Source organism: Urocitellus parryii, chromosome 1 (genome assembly GCF_045843805.1).
Source record: "Urocitellus parryii isolate mUroPar1 chromosome 1, mUroPar1.hap1, whole genome shotgun sequence".
Lineage (NCBI taxonomy): Eukaryota > Metazoa > Chordata > Mammalia > Rodentia > Sciuridae > Urocitellus > Urocitellus parryii.
Window position 1 is genome coordinate 277,922,922 of NC_135531.1, and position 18,245 is coordinate 277,941,166.

At 52.5% G+C, this 18,245-nt stretch overlaps 1 protein-coding gene across 2 annotated transcripts in view; it reads left to right on the forward strand.

The window, feature by feature from the left end:
• Window positions 1-18,245, forward strand: part of Dgkd (diacylglycerol kinase delta) — a 99,940-nt gene that overhangs the window by 76,234 nt on the left and 5,461 nt on the right. For both annotated transcript variants that reach the window (XM_026412754.2, XM_026412755.2), the window contains 17 exons: window positions 1,389-1,528; window positions 2,421-2,505; window positions 3,822-3,916; window positions 4,009-4,108; window positions 4,186-4,459; window positions 5,026-5,187; window positions 5,932-6,060; window positions 6,594-6,690; window positions 9,196-9,306; window positions 10,219-10,315; window positions 10,504-10,611; window positions 11,486-11,599; window positions 12,771-12,905; window positions 13,206-13,357; window positions 14,901-15,012; window positions 15,095-15,187; window positions 15,930-16,049. In XM_026412754.2, the coding sequence (XP_026268539.1) occupies window positions 1,389-1,528; window positions 2,421-2,505; window positions 3,822-3,916; window positions 4,009-4,108; window positions 4,186-4,459; window positions 5,026-5,187; window positions 5,932-6,060; window positions 6,594-6,690; window positions 9,196-9,306; window positions 10,219-10,315; window positions 10,504-10,611; window positions 11,486-11,599; window positions 12,771-12,905; window positions 13,206-13,357; window positions 14,901-15,012; window positions 15,095-15,187; window positions 15,930-16,049 (2,124 nt within the window). The remainder of the gene's footprint in view (window positions 1-1,388; window positions 1,529-2,420; window positions 2,506-3,821; window positions 3,917-4,008; window positions 4,109-4,185; window positions 4,460-5,025; window positions 5,188-5,931; window positions 6,061-6,593; window positions 6,691-9,195; window positions 9,307-10,218; window positions 10,316-10,503; window positions 10,612-11,485; window positions 11,600-12,770; window positions 12,906-13,205; window positions 13,358-14,900; window positions 15,013-15,094; window positions 15,188-15,929; window positions 16,050-18,245) is intronic.

Consider the following 18,245-nt stretch of genomic DNA (forward strand, 5'->3'; position numbering starts at 1 on the left):
AGTCCCAAGTTATTGCTTGGCCCCCACCCTACCCATGTACCTTTCCTTGGAGTCTGTAAACACTGTCCATCCAGGTGTTCAAGCAGAAGTTTGAGAGTCTTTCCTTATTCTTTGGTCCCTTTCCCTCCCTGTTTTCTAGACACCCGATGGGTGTAGTCCTGCCACCTCACCATTCCCAGCCCTGCTGTCTTCTCCCTGGTCTAGGCCACTTGTATATGCAGCTGGGTCCCTGTTGAGCCCTTGCCTCCATCTGGGGATAGCTCATCTGGGCCACCCTTCCTGGGTGGTTGTATGCATGTGTCCCTCATCAGCTTCGGTGATGGGCAGGGTCCAGCACAATAGCAGAGTTCACCCAGGCCCTTGATTGGATCTGTCTAGCTTTTCTACCCCTCTTCCCTCACTATCTTCTCTGTGTTGTGCTCTGACTTGCACTTCTCAGGCGTGTCATCTCATCTCCTGGAACACTGCCTGTGTTCGTGCTGCCTGTCTTTTCCTGTGGGGCTTCAAGAGGCCTCACTGAGGCACCAGCCCCTCTTAGACTCCTTCAGCACCCAGTTCTTTCCACCTGTGTGTCCTCACGTGTTCTTTCCCACCTCCTGCATGTCCACATTGTGCTCTTGGTGCTCTTTTCTGCTGCTGTCCCTGCATGCCAGCAGGGCCCCATGCACAGACACTGGGTGTCAGGAGAACAGGGACTGTGCAGTGCTTTGGGGAGCAGGCTGTGGTCCTGGCTTTAGGACTTGTACCCCAGGCTCTGATGACTCTGGTCACTGTGTTGACAGAGAAGTGTGGGGCAGCCAGCATTTTGGGCACCTTTTAAGTACTGACTTGGCACAGAGGGGCTTTGGTGAGGCTCTGAGAGGGGAATGCCAGGTGTGGGCCAGAGCTTTGGGGAATGGCAGGTACAGACTTAGGCTGGGTCCGGAGTGTCCACTTTGGGTGGTTCTGGACTTAAAAGCCACTGGAGATGGTTTTAGGGCTGAGGGAATGATATTATCGATGTTTTAGAAAGTAAGTTTGGTGAGTAAAGTGCTGTAGTGGTTGGAGTGACTGGTGGGGAGTTACCGACCAGCCCCTGGGATGCAGTCCCAGCAGTGCAACTGGGAACGAAGGGGCTGTGCAAACTGAGGCCCTGGAGGGTTTATTGTCAAGATATGGCAATGGCCAGAGTCGACCCTGGCACCTGCTCTTGGATCCTAATGACCATCTGTCTTCTCCAAGTGGCCTCTCCTGAGAAGGTGCAGGCCTCACGCTTCAGTCAGATCTTTCCCATACTTCATGTGGCCATCACTGTAGGGCTCAGGGAGGGCAGTGGATTTTGTTGAGAGGAGATGCATGGGAGGAAGATGGATTTTGTTAATAAGTTTCTCTCTTCTGTTTCTGGTCAGTGTCAGCTGGGAGTGTTACCCCTGGGGACAGGAAATGATCTGGCCCGAGTGCTTGGTTGGGGCTCAGCCTGTGACGATGATACCCAGCTTCCGCAGATCTTGGCGAAGCTGGAGAGGGCCAGCACTAAGATGTTGGACAGGTGAGTGGAGTGCGCCAGTGCTGTGTGGGCTGAAGCTATTCTGAGAAGCAGGCACTTGAGCATGATTCCTGTCCTGGGGTCTGTGCACCTCTGATGTTATTTGTATGTTTGACTTGAGCATATATTCTTTTCCTGATAGTTTTGGTTAGACTATTCAAAGGATAGAAACAAACAACACAGGTTAAGAAGCACGTCCCAAATGGTGAGTTCTCCTTAAGAGACCATACTTAGGTCTGTCATGGTGTCCGAGAAGCTGCCTCTAGTCTTCAGCTGTCTTGGCTGAGGGTCTGTGACCACTGGCAAAGTACTGCTAGGCGTGTATTTGAGCAGTTCCATTTTCCTATGTTCGTTTCCCAGAAGAGCACATTTTGGGCAAGTGTCCTGTAGGGTTTAAAAGATATTCTGGCTTCTTTGGGTGGTTTGCTTCTAGTTAGATGGATGGTACCCCACCGCCCACATGCCTGTGGTCTTTGGTGTCAATGAAAATGTTCCAGGACCCTGAAGATCTGGACGGCCTTCCTGGTAGGAGGTGCTCATCCTCACTGGGCAGGCTGGCTGCTAGCTGAGCAGTTTGTAGCTATCTGAAGGAGGGAAAGTCCATTTCTCCCAGCAGCAGCACCTTATCTCAAGGGTGGCTTTTATGGAAGACCTTTCCCTTCTTTCTGTGGAGCTGTAATGCCCTGTTGGTTGGGGAGAGGAGATGTTTGTTCTCAGCAGATGAAGTTACAGATGTGGAGTCAAGATAGAGGGCTTAAAAGTGAGGTTAGAAATAGGACTGAGAACAAGGGACAGGCTGTGGAATTGGGGGGGGGTGCACAGGGTCTGTCATGGGCAGTTGCGTGTCCCTGGGTTCTGGCAGGTGCCTGGTTGAGCTGAACTTGTGCCTGTACAGGTGGAGCGTCATGGCGCACGAGACCAAACTCCCTCGGCAGGCCTCTTCCTCCACTGTCACCGAAGACTTCAGTGAGGATTCTGAGGTATTGCCACCAGCTCTTTTTTGGGGGGCAGGGTGCTAGGGATAGAACCTAGGTCCCCATACATGCTAGGTAAGTGCTTTACCGTTGAGCTCACCCAGCCTGCCGTCACTCTTTAAACCCCACCTCACGGTCTTAACATACGGTCAGCATTTGAAATGTCTCCTTTGCCCCTCTCATGCTGGGTCTGTCACAGCTGAACAGCAGGCTGGCTGGGTTCTAACTCTTGGGCTTCATGACTGTGAAAAGGTTTCCTGGGTTATCCCAGTGACCTTGTCCTGTGCCTTCCTGCTCTCTGGTGCATTCTGTCAGCTCCTTAGCACCCCATGCACCATCTATACTGGTTCCCTCTCTTGTCACAACTGTCCCCCAGCCTGGACTGCCCAGTTCCCTTTGCTGCCTTGTTCCTAGCAGCCACGGTGCCCCTGCCCCTGCCCCACCCCTCCTCTTTCTGGGTGTCTGTAGCCGCCCTTAGTTTCTACCCTGGTTTAGCACCGAGTTCTTTTTGCTTGGTGGATGTTATAGTTGTGATTGGCTTTAAGTTCCCTGAGGACATAGACTTTGACTTCTTTGGTTTATGTCCTGCACTGATGCAGTGCTGGGCACACAGCTGTGCTTATCCCACAGGGCAAGCTCTGCCAGCTGAGTGTGAGAAGGACTCTGCCTGGTAGTGTGCCAGCCGAGAGTGTCAAGGGCTGTAGAAAGAGGTGATCTTCTCCAGGCGGTCAGGGCACAGTTGACGAACAGTGCTGCCGGCCAGAGTATCCGGGCCTGCTTGGCATGTCTTCACACTCACAGAGTGATTTGCCTGGCTAGCAGTGAAGCTTGCTGGCTTGGGGGCAGGGCCAGGGGAGCAGCCACAATACAGGGTGGCATTCCTGTGTCACTGGCAAACGCTAGTGGTGAAGAGGATGGAATTCACACCACATAGAAAACATGGCATCTGCTCTGAATGGAACCCAAACCAGGGGCCACTATCAGTGGGGTCACCGCAGACAGAGCCAGTGACAGACTAAGGATCCTGCACAGGCCAGGTTTAGATTTCAGACTAAAGTAGCAGATTTGTTTTTGTTTGGAACTGGCTTTCAGTCTGTCTACTGCTTGATGAATCTTCTGAAGTCTCTTACAGAATACTGGTCAGCTCAGACTAGCATTTGAAGTGAGCTGAGGCTGTAGCAGGGTGAGGCAGGTAAAGGGCGTCTTCTTTCCAGACTTTGCTACCCGGGAAGTAGAAGATCCCTGTGACCCAGAGTCATGGACAGAGCGCCCAGTCAGTCGATCATGGAGACTGACAGATCCCTGTTTTGGGGTGATTGCAGGTACAGCAGATTCTCTTCTATGAAGACTCAGTTGCAGCCCATCTTTCTAAAATCCTGACCTCAGATCAGCACTCGGTGGTCATCTCATCAGCCAAGTGAGTACTTGGCCTTGGGGAGGCAGAGCCTCAACCAAGGTGGCACCCAGAGTTTCAACCCAGCCACTTTTCTACCTCCCCTTGTCCCCCAGAGTGCTTTGTGAGACAGTGAAGGACTTTGTGGCCCGGGTGGGCAGGGCCTACGAGAAGACAACTGAGAGCTCAGAGGAGTCAGAGGTCATGGCCAAGAAGGTCTGTTCCTGGGTACAGGGTGGGAAGGGCATCCAGACATGAGGAGCATGCATTCCATGCCAGTCCATCCTGTCTAGTGCTCTGTCCTGAAGGAGAAGTTGGACTCTCTCCTGAAGACCTTGGATGATGAGTCCCAGGCCTCGTCCTCTTTGCCCAACCCACCCCCTACCATTGCTGAGGAGGCTGAAGATGGGGATGGAACGGGCAGCGTCTGTGGCTCCACTGGGGACCGCCTGGTGGGCTCGGCATGTCCTGCCCGGCCACAGATCTTCCGGCCTCGAGAGCAGCTCATGCTGAGAGCCAACAGCCTGAAGAAAGCGATTCGCCAGATCATAGAACACACAGAGAAAGGTATTGGGCCTCTTGGTGGCCGGATGGCTGTCTTCAGACACACACTGGGTTCCTTGTGCGGGTGATGACCAGGATGGACACATTGGGATAAACACTGGCTCACACACTCGTCTACCCTCATCTACACCCATGCCCCTTCAGCAGGCTAGCTTGCCCTTGCCTGCCTCAGCACTCTCAGGAGCCAGTCCACACTGTCTCCCCTCGCTTCACCCCCCTTCCTGGCCCTCCCCGTGTCCACTCTGAGCAGACCATAGCCATGGATTGGTGTGCCTATGCCTGCCTGCCCTTCTGGATGACATCCAGGGGGTTCCTCTGCTAGGTCACTACCCCCTCTGTGGTCTCCAGCCTCAGGGTCCTTCTCCCCAGCCAGTCAGCACAATGTCCAGGTGCCGCTGAACTGACTGTGCTTGGGACCAGGCAAAAGGTGGGGTGTTGTGGGGCGCCAGGGTCTGACTGTCAGGCAGAGGACATCTGAGAGGGGAAGCTTGGACCCTGCACCCTGTAGCTACCTTGGCACGGCCGCTGCTGTCATATGTGCTCAGTGGCAGTGCTGTCTCCCTGCCTAGCTGTTGATGAACAGAATGCCCAGACCCAGGAGCAGGAGGGCTTCATACTGGGCCTCCCCGAGGCAGAAGAGAAGAAGGACTCAAGGACAGATGGCAGAGTATGCCCACCGCTATCCCACAGTGAGAGCTGCGGAGTCCTCAAAGGGAGAAGCCACCGCAAAGGTATGTCTCTGCTGCAGGCAGGCTTTGGTTTTGGTTGCATTCACAAGCTTGCTGAAGGGAGCTTTAGGGGCCTTTCTCCTAATTGCTTTAGCCATTTGACTCTCATGACCATGGCCCATGTGTGCACCGTCTGTGTGTGTGTGATCCTGACATGTGGCTTTTTTGGAGGATACTGGTAGAACCTGCAGGGCCTGGGGAGGTTCCCTGCACAAGGAAAGGCCCTGCTCTCCTTGAGAGTGGCTGGTATGTGCCCAGCCTTCCTGACACTTCCTGACAGTGTCCCACAGCGATACTCAGACAGGACTGTGTCTGGCAGGGATGGGATCCTTGCCCCTCGTGGAACAGACCCTGGCACAGGCTCCTCCTGTTGGGGAGCCCCTCTTCCCCTCAGTTGGCCAGGCATTGAGGGGCCTGCCCAGAGCCAGTGCCGAGAGCATTGGTTGTTAATACTCCACTCTGCCTGGGTGCGGACTGCGCCTTCAGACCATGGCCAGGCCAGCCCATCCCTGTGCTGCCATCCACCACCTCTGTTGCCTTCAAGACCACCTAGGCCCTTGGCCTGCTGTGCGAGTCCTCACTCAGGGACTTCTTTCTTTGTCTTGTACTTTTCCTGCTGGCCCGACTGGTGGTTTGTAGCTGTCTTTGCTCCCACAGCCCTCACACCTGTCCTTCCACCCATGCCCCCTGGGATTTCAGCTGCATTCCATTTCGGACAGTCTGAGGGTGTTCTGTATTGTTTTACAGCATCCAGATCCCCGTGTGAGAAGCTAATGAGCAAAGGAGGTCTGTCCTTGGGCAACTCTGCCTCTCTTCCTCTCCAGGCAGGAAGCCGAGATGGCCTGCCTGCACTGAACACCAAGATCCTGTTCCCAAGTGAGTGCTGTCACCTCCACTTACCTGGGCTGGTGTGCTGGGGGCAACTAGCTAGGAGGTGTTTGCTACCAATGGCTTGGACTTGTCACTTTGCTGGGTACTGGGTCTGTCAGAAGGAATAAGATGGCATCACTGGCCACAGAGAGCTTATAAGGTCCATGAAAAGATAGGCACAGAACTTTAAAATTTATGTGACTATGAAAAATGCCCTTTTTAATAAAGGGCAGGCAGAACCCAAATAACTGCCCAAGTAGCTCCTACTACTGAGGTGCCTCCAACCTCCAGGAAGACATTCTTTAGGGGTCTCATAGATGTTGGTGTCTGTGGCCCTACAGGTCCATTTTTGCATGATAAACATTGGATGATGATGGTGATTTTTGACCTGTGAATTGTCAAGGTTTGGATGTCCTTTCATTGTTTCGACTTGTTTAATTATATTAATGTTCTGCAGAACTTGTATCTGCGATGCAGCAAAGACCCACGTTTCTCTTGTCTGCAGCTTCTGGCCAGCACTCTTTCTCTCTCCCTTGCAGGTGTTCGGGCTGGGATGTCTGGTTCCTTGCCTGGGGGCTCTGTCATCAGTCGCTTATTAATTAACGCTGACCCCTTTAATGCTGAACCCGAAAACCTGTGAGTATGAGGTGCACCACAGCATCTTGTTAACGCGTTGGAACATGATTTCAGAATTAACTGGAGAAATTAATAAGCCGTTGACTGGCTGGGCCTTCGGTTGCTGTAGCCAATGAGGATAACCTAGAAACTGACAGCTGGGGGTGGCAGAGGGCAGGGCCTCCCCTGGTTCTTTCTCAGCCCTTTGACAGAGGGGACCAGGCACTCCACTACTCACGGGTGGCCTTCCAGGGCTTTTGCTGGCCCACCCAGTCCTGCTGGAGGCTGACTCAGTGCTCGTCCCCCTGGTTGCCTCAGTTGTCACGCTTGGGTATCTACTGCCCCACTGTCACGTCTTTTCTCCCACATGCTTCTCCCTCCTGTCCTGCTGCCCCACCCGCCTGCTTTCCTGCTCAGTGACACAGACTGAGGAGATGAATATTGAAGAATATTGGGCTGCTGCCCTGTGGGGACGTGGCCTTCTTGCTGTGCCCAGGTTCTGAGGCAGAGAGCACATCTGCAGAGCAGCAGAATGGAGCCTTTTTTTCAGTAAAGACCAGTGAAGAGATGGATGGCATTTTACAAACTGATGGAGACTTCCAGCTTATCTTTCTTGTTGCTGACGGCAGGCTCTGGGTGGCTGGGTGCTGGTGATGTCTGGTCACAGGTTGTCAACTGATAGTGTCTGGCATGCTTTAGAAGCTCCGTGAGTTTGGGAGGGCATTCTGTAGACTCCAGGCATTAGTGGTGGCCTTGTGCGCCATTCCTGCTCCTGCTCTGTGTCTTCAGACTGCCACTGAAGGCTCAGACTACATTCCCTCTGGGAGCCGTGCCCTCAGGGCCTTGAACCTCGTCTGGTATCATGGAATCCTGGCTCTGTGTCTAAGGGTGCTTTCTTCTTTACTTGGGGACACACAGCTGTGCTGTCTGCCCCCCGCCCCCCCCCCAAAACTGTGTAGGCCACCAGCTTGGCCACCATAGTTCTGCCTACAACAGGAGCCCATCATCTCCCTTTATCGGCAGCTGCCAAGTGGGACCAGCTACCCCCCTTCTCTTGTCCACATGCCTTTTTTCTGGATTAGTTCTCTTTTTTTCCCAGGACCTATGGATACTGTTAGCCACGTGGTCTTTAACTTAGAAGATGGTTTTGTTCCCGAGCTTTGCTCTGAGCCAGCTGTTAGGCACTTGAATTAGATGTGTCCTCAAAATACTTATACATCATGATTAGTTTTCAGATCAGGCTACAAAAAGTGTTAAGCTAAACTATCAGAATTTTGATCCACGCAGTGTTCCCAAGTGTCCTCTCCACAGTGAGTTATGTGGGGTCTCCTGCCATGCTCCCCGCACTGCATCCTCCATGCTGTCTTTTCATTGTGGAGGGACAGGTGTTCCTCTTTTCACCTCCTGTCCTGGAGGGGAACCCTAGGTGACCCACGGCTGTAGAGGAGCTCGGCCATGCCAGCAGTCCGGTGAGCACAGACCAGGGCCTCCGGCTGGTTGGCTGAGAGGCTAAAGGAGATGAGTCTCACAGCAGGACTCTGGGAGGAGGCTTTGTGGCTCTGGGCTGGCACAGACATTTTGAAGCGAGCTCCTTTTTGATTTGGAACCTGCTTTAACAGTCTAAGGGTGTTGGGAAAGCATTTTGAGCTTGGGATTCAGAGGTGTGAGTTTAGGTGCCATGGAAGATCTCCGTGATGCTGGTGCAGCTGCTGTTGAAATGGTGGGCAGCTCCTCAGAAGGGTGAACTGAGTCACCAGGTGACTAGCAGCTCTGCCGTTGAGCATATACCCAGGGAACTGACAAATGCCCATGCCTAGCTCGTATACAAATATCCACAGATAATAACCAGAAAGTGGAATGACTCAGATGTGCGTCAGCTAATGAAGAAGTAAACTAGAATATCCACACAGTGGAATATCATTTTTCAGTAGATGTTTTGTTGGGTGCTGGGGATTGAACTCAGGGGCACTGAACCACTGAGCCACACCCCCGGCCCTATTTTGTATTTAGACAGGGCCTCACTGAGTTGCTTAGTGCCTCACTGTTGCTGAGGCTGGCTTTGAACTCACGATCCTCCTGCCTCAGCCTCATGTGCCACCGCACCTGGTGGGCCACATGTTTTAGGATTTCATTTGTATGGAGTTGTTCAGGATAGGCACAGCCATCTAGACAGCAGATGAGTGGCTTTGAGGGGCTGAGGAGGATGGGGAGTTGGGAGCTGTTAGTTTAGGATGTGACCTTTCTATTGAGGTGATGACATGTTCTAAAATTGTAGAAATGGTTTTAAAATTCTGTAGTTTTAAAATTTAAAATATATTAAAAATTCCTGAACTATATACTTTTAAATAGGTAAGTACATGGCAGGTGAATTATATCTCAGTAAAGCTCTTACAGTGGTGGTTGTGGGGGAGCAAACCTGGTTTGGGTTCATTTTGCTCTAAGGAAGAAATGTGTGGAGCTCGGTAGTCTGTCTGACAAGCCAGCCACACCAGGCCGTTGTAGCTGACTCAGCGCTCACCTCTGCAGGGAGTGCTACACAGAGAAGTGTGTCATGAACAACTATTTTGGCATTGGCCTGGATGCGAAGATCTCCCTGGACTTTAACAATAAGCGCGACGAGCACCCGGAGAAGTGCAGGTGGGTTCAGCCTCATGAGCCGCCTTCCTCTACACCCTTCTGGCCTCTCCTTTCAGATAGCAGGTGATCTCTTTCTGGAGTCAGCGGGGTCTAAATGGTTCAGCATGCTAAGGAGAAGATGGGAGACTGGATGCCTCATTGTCAGAAGCAAAGGTGTAGGACGCAGTCAGCAGTCCAGGGCTGGCCAGGTCAGGCAGGCTGGACGTGAGAACACTAGTGGCCGTGGGGGTGTGTGGCGGGGATTGAATAAGCCTGTGACACTGCAGTAGAGGCAGGTAGCACAAGTTTGCCGGGAGCAGTGTTCCCCAGCAGGCCTCCTGCCACCCACTTCATGCATTCACAGGGAGGGCACAGGGGTGTGGGATGTGAAGATTACTTTCTCCTTTGTGCTTTTCCTCATTTTCCACATTTTCTACGGCAAGCATAATTTCAAAGACAGAAGAAAGTCATGGTCTATAAAATTTGGGGGAGTTTTGTTCATTTACTTTCTCCACAAATTGTCATTGTTTAGCACAATTCCCTGTTGGTAATTATATTTCTTTTTTTTTTTAATACTGGGGATTGAACTCGGGTGCTTAAACACACTGAGCCACGTCCCCCTTTTTATATTTCATTTAGAGACAGGGTCTTGTTGAGTTTCTTAGGGCCTCACTAAGTTGCTGAGGTTGGCTTTGAACTCATGAGCCTTCTGCCTCATTCACCTGAGCCACTGGGATCACAGATGTGTGCCACGTGCCTGACTGGTAACTATATTTCTTCAGGCACATTTGTCTTGTCTTCAGGTGTTTTTGCTGCAGACAGTTTTTGAGACTGACTGGTATGTGACCAGATGCATTCCCCAGGCTTTATAGCAGAGGCTGTTACCTGTGAAGGAAGCCCTGACCCACCTCAAGGCTTGGCTTCCATTCCTAGGAGTCGGACCAAGAACATGATGTGGTATGGAGTCCTGGGCACCAAGGAGCTGCTGCACAGAACCTACAGGAACCTGGAGCAGAAGGTCTTGCTGGAGGTGAGTGGGAAGGGTCCATGCCTCTGAACCCCCACCCCAGCTCTTGGCCTTGTCTACACTGTGCTGAGCTCCCTCAGGGGAGCCCATCCAGGCCGCGCCGCCTCGGCACCTGGTGCAAGTGCTGCTGAAGGAAGACCGGCTCATGCCAAGTGTTTCTCTTTCTCCCTGCCTATGTTTCTGCTGCTCAGTGTGATGGTCGACCAATCCCCCTCCCTAGTCTTCAGGGAATCGCTGTCCTCAACATTCCCAGCTATGCTGGAGGGACCAACTTCTGGGGGGGCACCAAGGAAGATGATGTACGTACAGGGTATAGGGTGGGGGGGCCAGCCTCAGGGAGGAGTGGGACAGCCAGAGGGCAGTAAGGTGCTCTCGTGACCTGGTGGTGCTGGGGGTGGGTGTGGTGGAGGACCAGACAGGGCCCCTTGCCCACAGGCTCACTGTCTAGAGGGCAGACTGAGTACGTAGGATTGGTGAGCAGGGGCCGAGACCTGGGGGACGAGGAGATGGCCAACTTGGGTGGGCCACAGGGAAGAGGAGGGCTGTGCCAGGCAGAGGGAGTATTGTATGTGGAGGATCAGAGGCAAGAGGAGACAGGTACACGGAGGGTGTGGAGAAAGGTCCCATGGCTGCAGTGCGCAGCAAGTATGTGGAAGGAGACTGGGATCTGCAAGGGCCTGGTCTGCACAGGGCTGTGAGCCCGGAAGAAATCTGAATGAGGGAAGGTATTGATCAGTTTTAGCCAGAGGAAATGTCTTCTTTGTACATAATAAGAAAGCAGCCAGCACTTACTGCAAACCTAACACATGTGGACCTGTGTTCTCATGTTACCTTGTTCAGTCTTGTAACAGCCCCTTGAGGAGTATGCCAGTATGACCTCACCTGACAGATGAGGAAACTGAGGAAGAGAGGAGTTATATAACTTGCCCAAGGTCTCATGCTAGTAAGCGGCAGCTAGTAAGGGGACCCAGGCGGCTGGCTTCCAGCTGGGTAGCAGAAACCCCGTGCATGTCCAGGCTTGCCTGCCTCTCACTGGCACAGCAGCTGATGAGAGGGGCTTCCCCAGAGTTGGGTGTGTGTATGTGTGTGTGTGTGTGTCTATGTGTGTGTGTGTGTGTGTGTTTGTGTATGTGTGTGGTGGGGGCCGAGGTCAGCTCTCACACGGCCTTTCAGACTTTTGCAGCTCCGTCGTTTGATGATAAGATTCTGGAGGTGGTCGCTGTGTTTGGCAGCATGCAGATGGCTGTGTCTCGTGTAATTAAGCTGCAGCATCACCGAATCGCACAGGTACTGGCCAGGGTCCTCAAGGCTGGACATATCTCCCTCCTGCGGTGCACATCTGTTTGCAGAGGCAGGGCTTGGCATAGAACTCACTGGGTTTGCTTCCAGTGGGTGGAGCCCACAAGAAGAGGGTGCTTTCCCAGGACCTTGTGGCAGCCTTTTCGCTGGGCTCTGGACAGTACTGCTTCCTGGGCCAAAATCCTTCCCACCAGCTATATTTGACAGTTAAATTCTCAAAACGAAAATCCCCAAAGCACGTATCCTACCTGAGCACTCTGCCTGTTCAGGTAGACACTGAGGTAGAACAGACTCAGGCTGAGGTAGAACAGACTCAGGCTGAGCTCTGCCCCACCCCTGCAGCTGTAATGCGGAGCATGGGAACAGCCCAAGTCTCTGTGGTGCCCTGGGGAATATTTCCGTCTGAGGCCTGGTCTGGGACAGGAGACAGCCTGGGGCTCCCACGACTCCATCCTGACAGTGGTGATGGGCTGGGAAGGCCTGTCTCCCTGTGGTATTGGGGGCCGCTCTTGTTCTGCAGAGGTGTTGCAGGAGCTGCTTATAAAACCCACTGGCCCACCCGGTGTGTGTCTCAGTGGTGGAGAGCTTGCCTAGCATGCATAAGGCCCTGCGCTCAATCCCCAGCACTACAAAATAGAAAAACAAAACAAATCTCACTGGCCTGAACCCCATGCTGGGGTCGGCCAGTATCTTTTGTGCTACATCTGCCCCCAATCCTAGTCTGCTTAAAAGTTCATATTTTAAAGTTTTTGCAGCATTTTTCGTGAAAGAGAAAAAGGGCATCATCATATACTCAGTGACTTTTCCCTAGGGGTTTTGGCATCTGGCAGGGGCCCATGACTTCCCTGCTCCCCACCTACCTGCTCCTGACGCCCATGTCAGCAGACCAGGGTCTCCTACACTGACTGATCCCCAAAGCTCATCAGTCTCTGGGAGAGGACTTTAGGGGTGGGTAGGGCAGCAGAGCTGAGGAGAAAAGCCTCTTGGGTCCTGACAGCAAAGCAATTGGCTGTTGGATCTATGTCCCCGGTGGTGGTGGTGGGTGGGAGTCCTGAGGGGAAGGGGTACAGGCATATAGATCAGGAAGGCCCCAGTGGTGCCTTGAGGCCTCTGGAGGTCATGGCTTAGCACACAACTGACGCCTGTGGTATTGGCCCAGTGTCGCACCGTGAAGATTTCCATCCTGGGGGATGAGGGTGTACCTGTGCAGGTGGATGGAGAGGCCTGGATCCAGCCCCCTGGATACATTCGGATTATCCACAAGAACCGGGCACAGACGCTGACCAGAGATAGGGTAAGAATGACTGCCTGCAGGGCTCTCTGGCAGGGGTACCAGGCTCACCTGTAGGCTTACCTGTGCACTCTTGAGGAGCCAGAGAGCTTCATGTTTTGTGCTAGGATTTTTGTTTAAGGCACAAAAATGAACCTAACAAAGAGTAATTTCTAGGACATTGCCTCCCTTGCAATGTAAAAAAAAAATTGCCTCTTTCTTTCCTAGTTACCGTTGACATCCTAGTAGTATTCATCTTGGTTAGATGTATGCTCCCCACTTGAGAGCGTGGTGGAGAGCGAAAGTCTGCCTCTCGTGTCCTAGGCCTTTGAGAACACCCTGAAGTCCTGGGAAGACAAACAGAAGTGTGAGCTGCCCCGCCCACCATCTTTTTCACTGCACCCAGAGATCCTATCTGAGGAGGAGGCCATCCACATGGACCAGTTTGGGCAGGCGGCCGGGGTCCTCATCCACAGGTGGGCTCTGCCCGGCGCTGCAGGGAGCCCCCTCACTGGTGTGCAGGCTGTGGAGTTTCTGCTGGCTTTGCGTTGGGTCTGCATCGCCCGCGAGAGCCCAGCCTGTTTCTCTTGCCTTGGCTTTGGTTATTTCTCCTAGCCCCCTTTCAGACACTGCCTGGTTTGCATAGATGGAAACCTGAAACCCATAGGGATTTTCAGAGCCATTAAAATGGCTCAGACATTAAATCTGACCTGGATTTCTAAGAACATTCCTTTACTGCCTCCTTTATTTCGGAGAGCAGATTTGCACTCTGCTCTTAAATTTGTTTTTTTTTTTTTAAAGATACCTGTACAAGGCACTTTCTCTTCTTTGACAAGTGGCTTCTGGAGCAGCTGCGGCCCTTGTGACACAGTGCTCAGCACCGTCCACGGGGTCCATTGCTGTGGTGTGGGCTCCAGCAGGTCGCACTCGGCCTGCTCACCTGGGGCCCTCTCCGCCATCCCCAATTTTTTCCGTTGCTCAGTGGCACTCTCCCTCCCGGAGCTGCACGCTGCTTGATGCTCCTTGGTGTCCCTGTTGTGCTTCTCACGGGCTTTCCCTTCCTCTGCTCTACCTTGTGTACTGGGTCCCTTGGGTCTGCCCTTCCCAGGTAGCCCTGATGTGAGGAGGTGGCCGTGGGCCAGGCTCCCCACTCCAGGCTCGTGTCCTATAGGTTAGTTGCTATCTGGTCCCTCCCCCAGAGACGTTTCTAGTCCATACTTGTCCTGTACCGCCTTCTCTCCTTGGTGGGTAGCAACTGCTGCTGCTCCCACCTCCCACTGGGGGGCCACCCTTCTTTCCCCCTTCTCTGCCTCTGGTCGGCCATGGGGCTGGGGGCGTACTTGGCCTTACATATTCGTTCAGCTGCTTGCTGGGCAACAGGCTCCCTTACAGGCTGTGGTGGCCCAGGGGGCCTGCTGGGAGTTGTGCTTTCTACAGTGCTGCATTTTTCCCTGGTCAGGGTGGGGTGCTCCCCTGGCCTCTCCCTGCACTGCCATGTCCCTCTTTGTCCCACCTCAGCTTCCCAGAGGTGCCCCTGGCTGTGCCTTCACTGTCTCCCCTTGGAGGGCTCCACTCTGGGCTACGTGCTCAGCCAGTCATTAGGCCAGGATTGGGCCTTCGAGGAGCTCTGGTTCCTGCAGGGTCTGCACCTCTGGCCCATTTATGGCCCTGCCGGGGTCTTCCTATGTGGCTTTGCATGCTGGCCTGCTGTCTGCTTGCTGTTTTCAAGGTCTGAGCCTCATTTTGTGCATTTTCCTCACTGGAAAAGCTGGGATCTGGATGTCAGGTGTCCTGTTTAAACTGTCCGCTGTCGGCTGTTGATCAGGAGGCAGCTGGCAAGGTCTTCCTGGGCCAGTGGCTGTACCTGTGTGTGGTGGCACAGCTGAGCCGCAGTCCCCACTGGCCTGCTGCACTGGGCCTGTATTCTGCTGTCTTGGTGTCCTGGGCTGTGTTCATACCAGTGTGCAAAGGGCCGTCCTGCCCTTGGCCTGAAGCAAGCTGTGTTTCTCTTCTCTCTAGCATCCGGGAAGTAGCCCAGTGCCACCGGGATGTGGAGCAGGAGCTCGCTCATGCTGTCAACGCCAGCTCCAAGGCCATGGACCGAGTGTATGGCAAGCCTAGGGCTGCGGAGGTACTGGTCTCCCCAGATCTGGCCTTCGTGACTTCCATAGCCCATGGCCTTCTACATGGATGTGCATTCTGGTTCCTCTCAGGGGCTGAACTGCAGCTTTGTCCTGGAGATGGTGAATAACATCAGGGCTCTGCGCAGTGAGACGGAGCTGCTGCTGTCTGGGAAGATGGCCCTGGTGAGCTGACACGGGGGGTGGAGTCTCTGGCTCTATGGGAGGTGACTGTTGTCTCCAGGGCACTGGGCACTGAGGGCTGTGCTTTTTAGATCAGGGCTCTCGGCCTTAAGGGAGGGGCCTCTGAGGTCAGCACCTGGACCCTGGCAGCACCTCAACCGGGTCATCTTCAGCATGGCAGAGGGCCTGTGGCAGCGCCTGGTGGTGGGCAATGTGCTTCTCCCTTAGGCCCTGTGGGCACTGAACCCTCCCTTCTCATGGAGCAGATCTGCCCCAACCAGCCCCCGGGGAGCCCCATGCAGAAGCTAGAATGGGGGCTGGCCAGCCTCCTTGGAGTAAAAGGAGGATGTGGGAAGGACTTGCTGGGGCTCCCAGGCTAGTGTCACAGTCCACTCTGCACCTGGACCTTGTGCTGCCCCTGTGTGTCATGCTGCTGTCTAGTTGCTCCCAGCATTTCTGCAGTTGGCATAGATGTGTAGTCCTGTCTCCTTTATGAGAGAGGGAGCCTGAACAGGAGCCCTGTGGTCAGTTGCCAGCCCACGTAGGGCATGTGGCTTCCTATCACCAGAGCAGAGTCCGCCTCTCATCTCCACAGACACTGCTTAGGAAGGGGGTCCTGGGGTTGTCCCAGGCGCTTCATTTCTGGAAACCGTAAGCACTCTGAGGGCCTCGCTGCCTGGGCTTTGCTGGCCCTGGTGTCTCGCTGTGGCCAGCAGCTGTGTTTCTCTTTCTCCTACTGGAGCAGCAATTGGACCCTCCTCAGAAGGAGCGGCTGGGTGCTGCTCTCGCCGAGATGGACCGGCAGCTCAGGAAGCTGGCAGATACGCCCTGGCTCTGCCAGCCCACAGAGCCTGGTGATGACGAGGTATGTGGTCTGAGGCTTCGGTGTGGTGCCCCTTGGACACGTAGCACTTGCCTGCATTCAATGGCCCCTTCAGCTTTGGGATTGGGATTGCCTGGGTCTCCAGCCACTGGTAGCATCCTTGAGACTTCTTTTTAAAATGTCTTTCCTGGCAGGGAGAGATTGTGTGCTTAGGAATGGGCTGGGGCTGGGGTTGAGAGACCCCTTGACCACTGGGCACACACTGTTCTCTAAAAGAGCTGCAGGTCTGGTTGGGCGGTAAATAGGAGGAAGGCAGAGCCCAGCCCCAGTTTGCTCGTGTGGAGACACATCCATTGGATAAATGGCAGCTTTGCTGGTGATGTGGCCCAGTGTTGAGCACTTGTCTGGCATGTGCAAGGTCCTGGGTTCTATCCCCAGCACTGGGGGTGGGGGGTGGGGGGTGGGGAGGAAGAAAGAAAAACTATGGCAGCTTCACAGAATTTCATTGTTGATAGGGACACGTTGATATTTTCACTCCCCACTCACACTTTTCTTCTGTGCGCACTCAGCGACCCCAGCTGGCTGCAGGTTTCATAGCTGGGGTAGATGGGACCCCAGGGCGCACAGTGCCTGGAATGCAGTCACCTTGTCTAGCAGGGAGAGCCCTCAGAGACAGACTAGAGGGGCAGAGGAAAGGCCCTCAGGATGTACCTAACTAGTAGGCTCACACTCAGACCCTGTGCCAGATGCTTCTGTTGGGGCCTGTTGGCAGCAGTGGCAGGGTCGGGCAGCAGCGGTCAGCACTCCTCTCAGACCCTCAGGCGTTGGTCAGCACGTACAGACCTTTTGTGAGACACGGAGGCAGTCTAGGCAGTTTGCAAAACCCAGCAACTTAAGACTGGAGATATTTTGGTATAAAAGGAAAAAAACAAGCTCATCAAAATTGATTAAATAGTTCATTGTAAATGTGACACAGATTTTCACTTAAAATTACTAAGATGATTATGTAGAATATTCAACAATGGTCCTATAAATGATCAAAGCCAACAAAGTGGATGGCGAGGAGGGGCCGGGAAAGGATATGGATAGGGTCTGGAAGCACATTAAATTCCTCTTCTTAAGGTGGAAAAAAGTCAAAAACAATATTCATGCCTTTGGTAATAGAGAAATGTAGTCAGTCATGTTTTAAAAAACTTAAAGGTAGTTTTAATAGAACAATAATAGATTAAATTAATAGATTTATGTCTTATCAGATAAACACAAGGCACAGTGGTGTATGCCTGTAATCCCAGTGGCTCAGGAGGCTGAGGCAGGAGGATCATAAGTTCAAAGCCAGTCTCAGCAACTAAGTGAGGTTCTGAACAATTTAGCAAGGCCCTGTCTCAAAATAAAGTATAAGAAGGGCTGAGGATGTGGCTTAGTGGTTAAGCACCCCTGGGTTCAATCCCTGGTTCCAACAAAACACAAGACAGAAATAAAATACACTCTTAAGTTGTACAAGAAAATAAGGGACTAGCAAGGATGTAGCTAATAGCACAGAAATAAGAAGAGAAAAATGATAGGTCTTTCTCCTCAAAGCAGATTATCCTCAGATTGTGTTCAAAAGAAACCTGGCCATATATTGTTGTTCATGGCCCTGTTTTCTTTCCTGTACCCCCAATCTAAAAAAACAAAAAACAAACAACTTATGACAGATGAAAATGAAACAATTTCAAGAAGGCACAGTAAAAACATCCAGAATAACAGTACACATTTTCCTGATCTACAGGGGGTTATGTTCTCAATAAACTCATCGTTGAAAAGATGGTAGGTTGAAAATGCATTGGATACACCTGCCCTGTCAAACATTGGAGCTCAGCTTCACCTGCCTTAAATGTGCTCAGAAAATTGCAGTTGGTGAAATTGCTTCCCATGAAGTCTGTTTTATGGTTCAGTATGCTATCCCATGAAATCATTCCCGAATGTGAGAATGGAATGGTGGTGGGGTACCTCTGTGCACCATTGTAAGTCTCATGATTTTAAGTTGGGGACTGTGTGTATTAATGCTAAAATAGAATTATGTATCTAAGACAACAGACGACGGCCACTTTATACTGGAAAATTACTATGTAGTTATGGACTTAATGCTTCTTACGATTATAGTAGTCATAAAATGTGCTAAATAAGCATCTAAATGAGTTCTTTAGAAGTATGTTTTCTATTTTCCAGTGTATGGGATTTTTCTAATTGTGTTTTCTT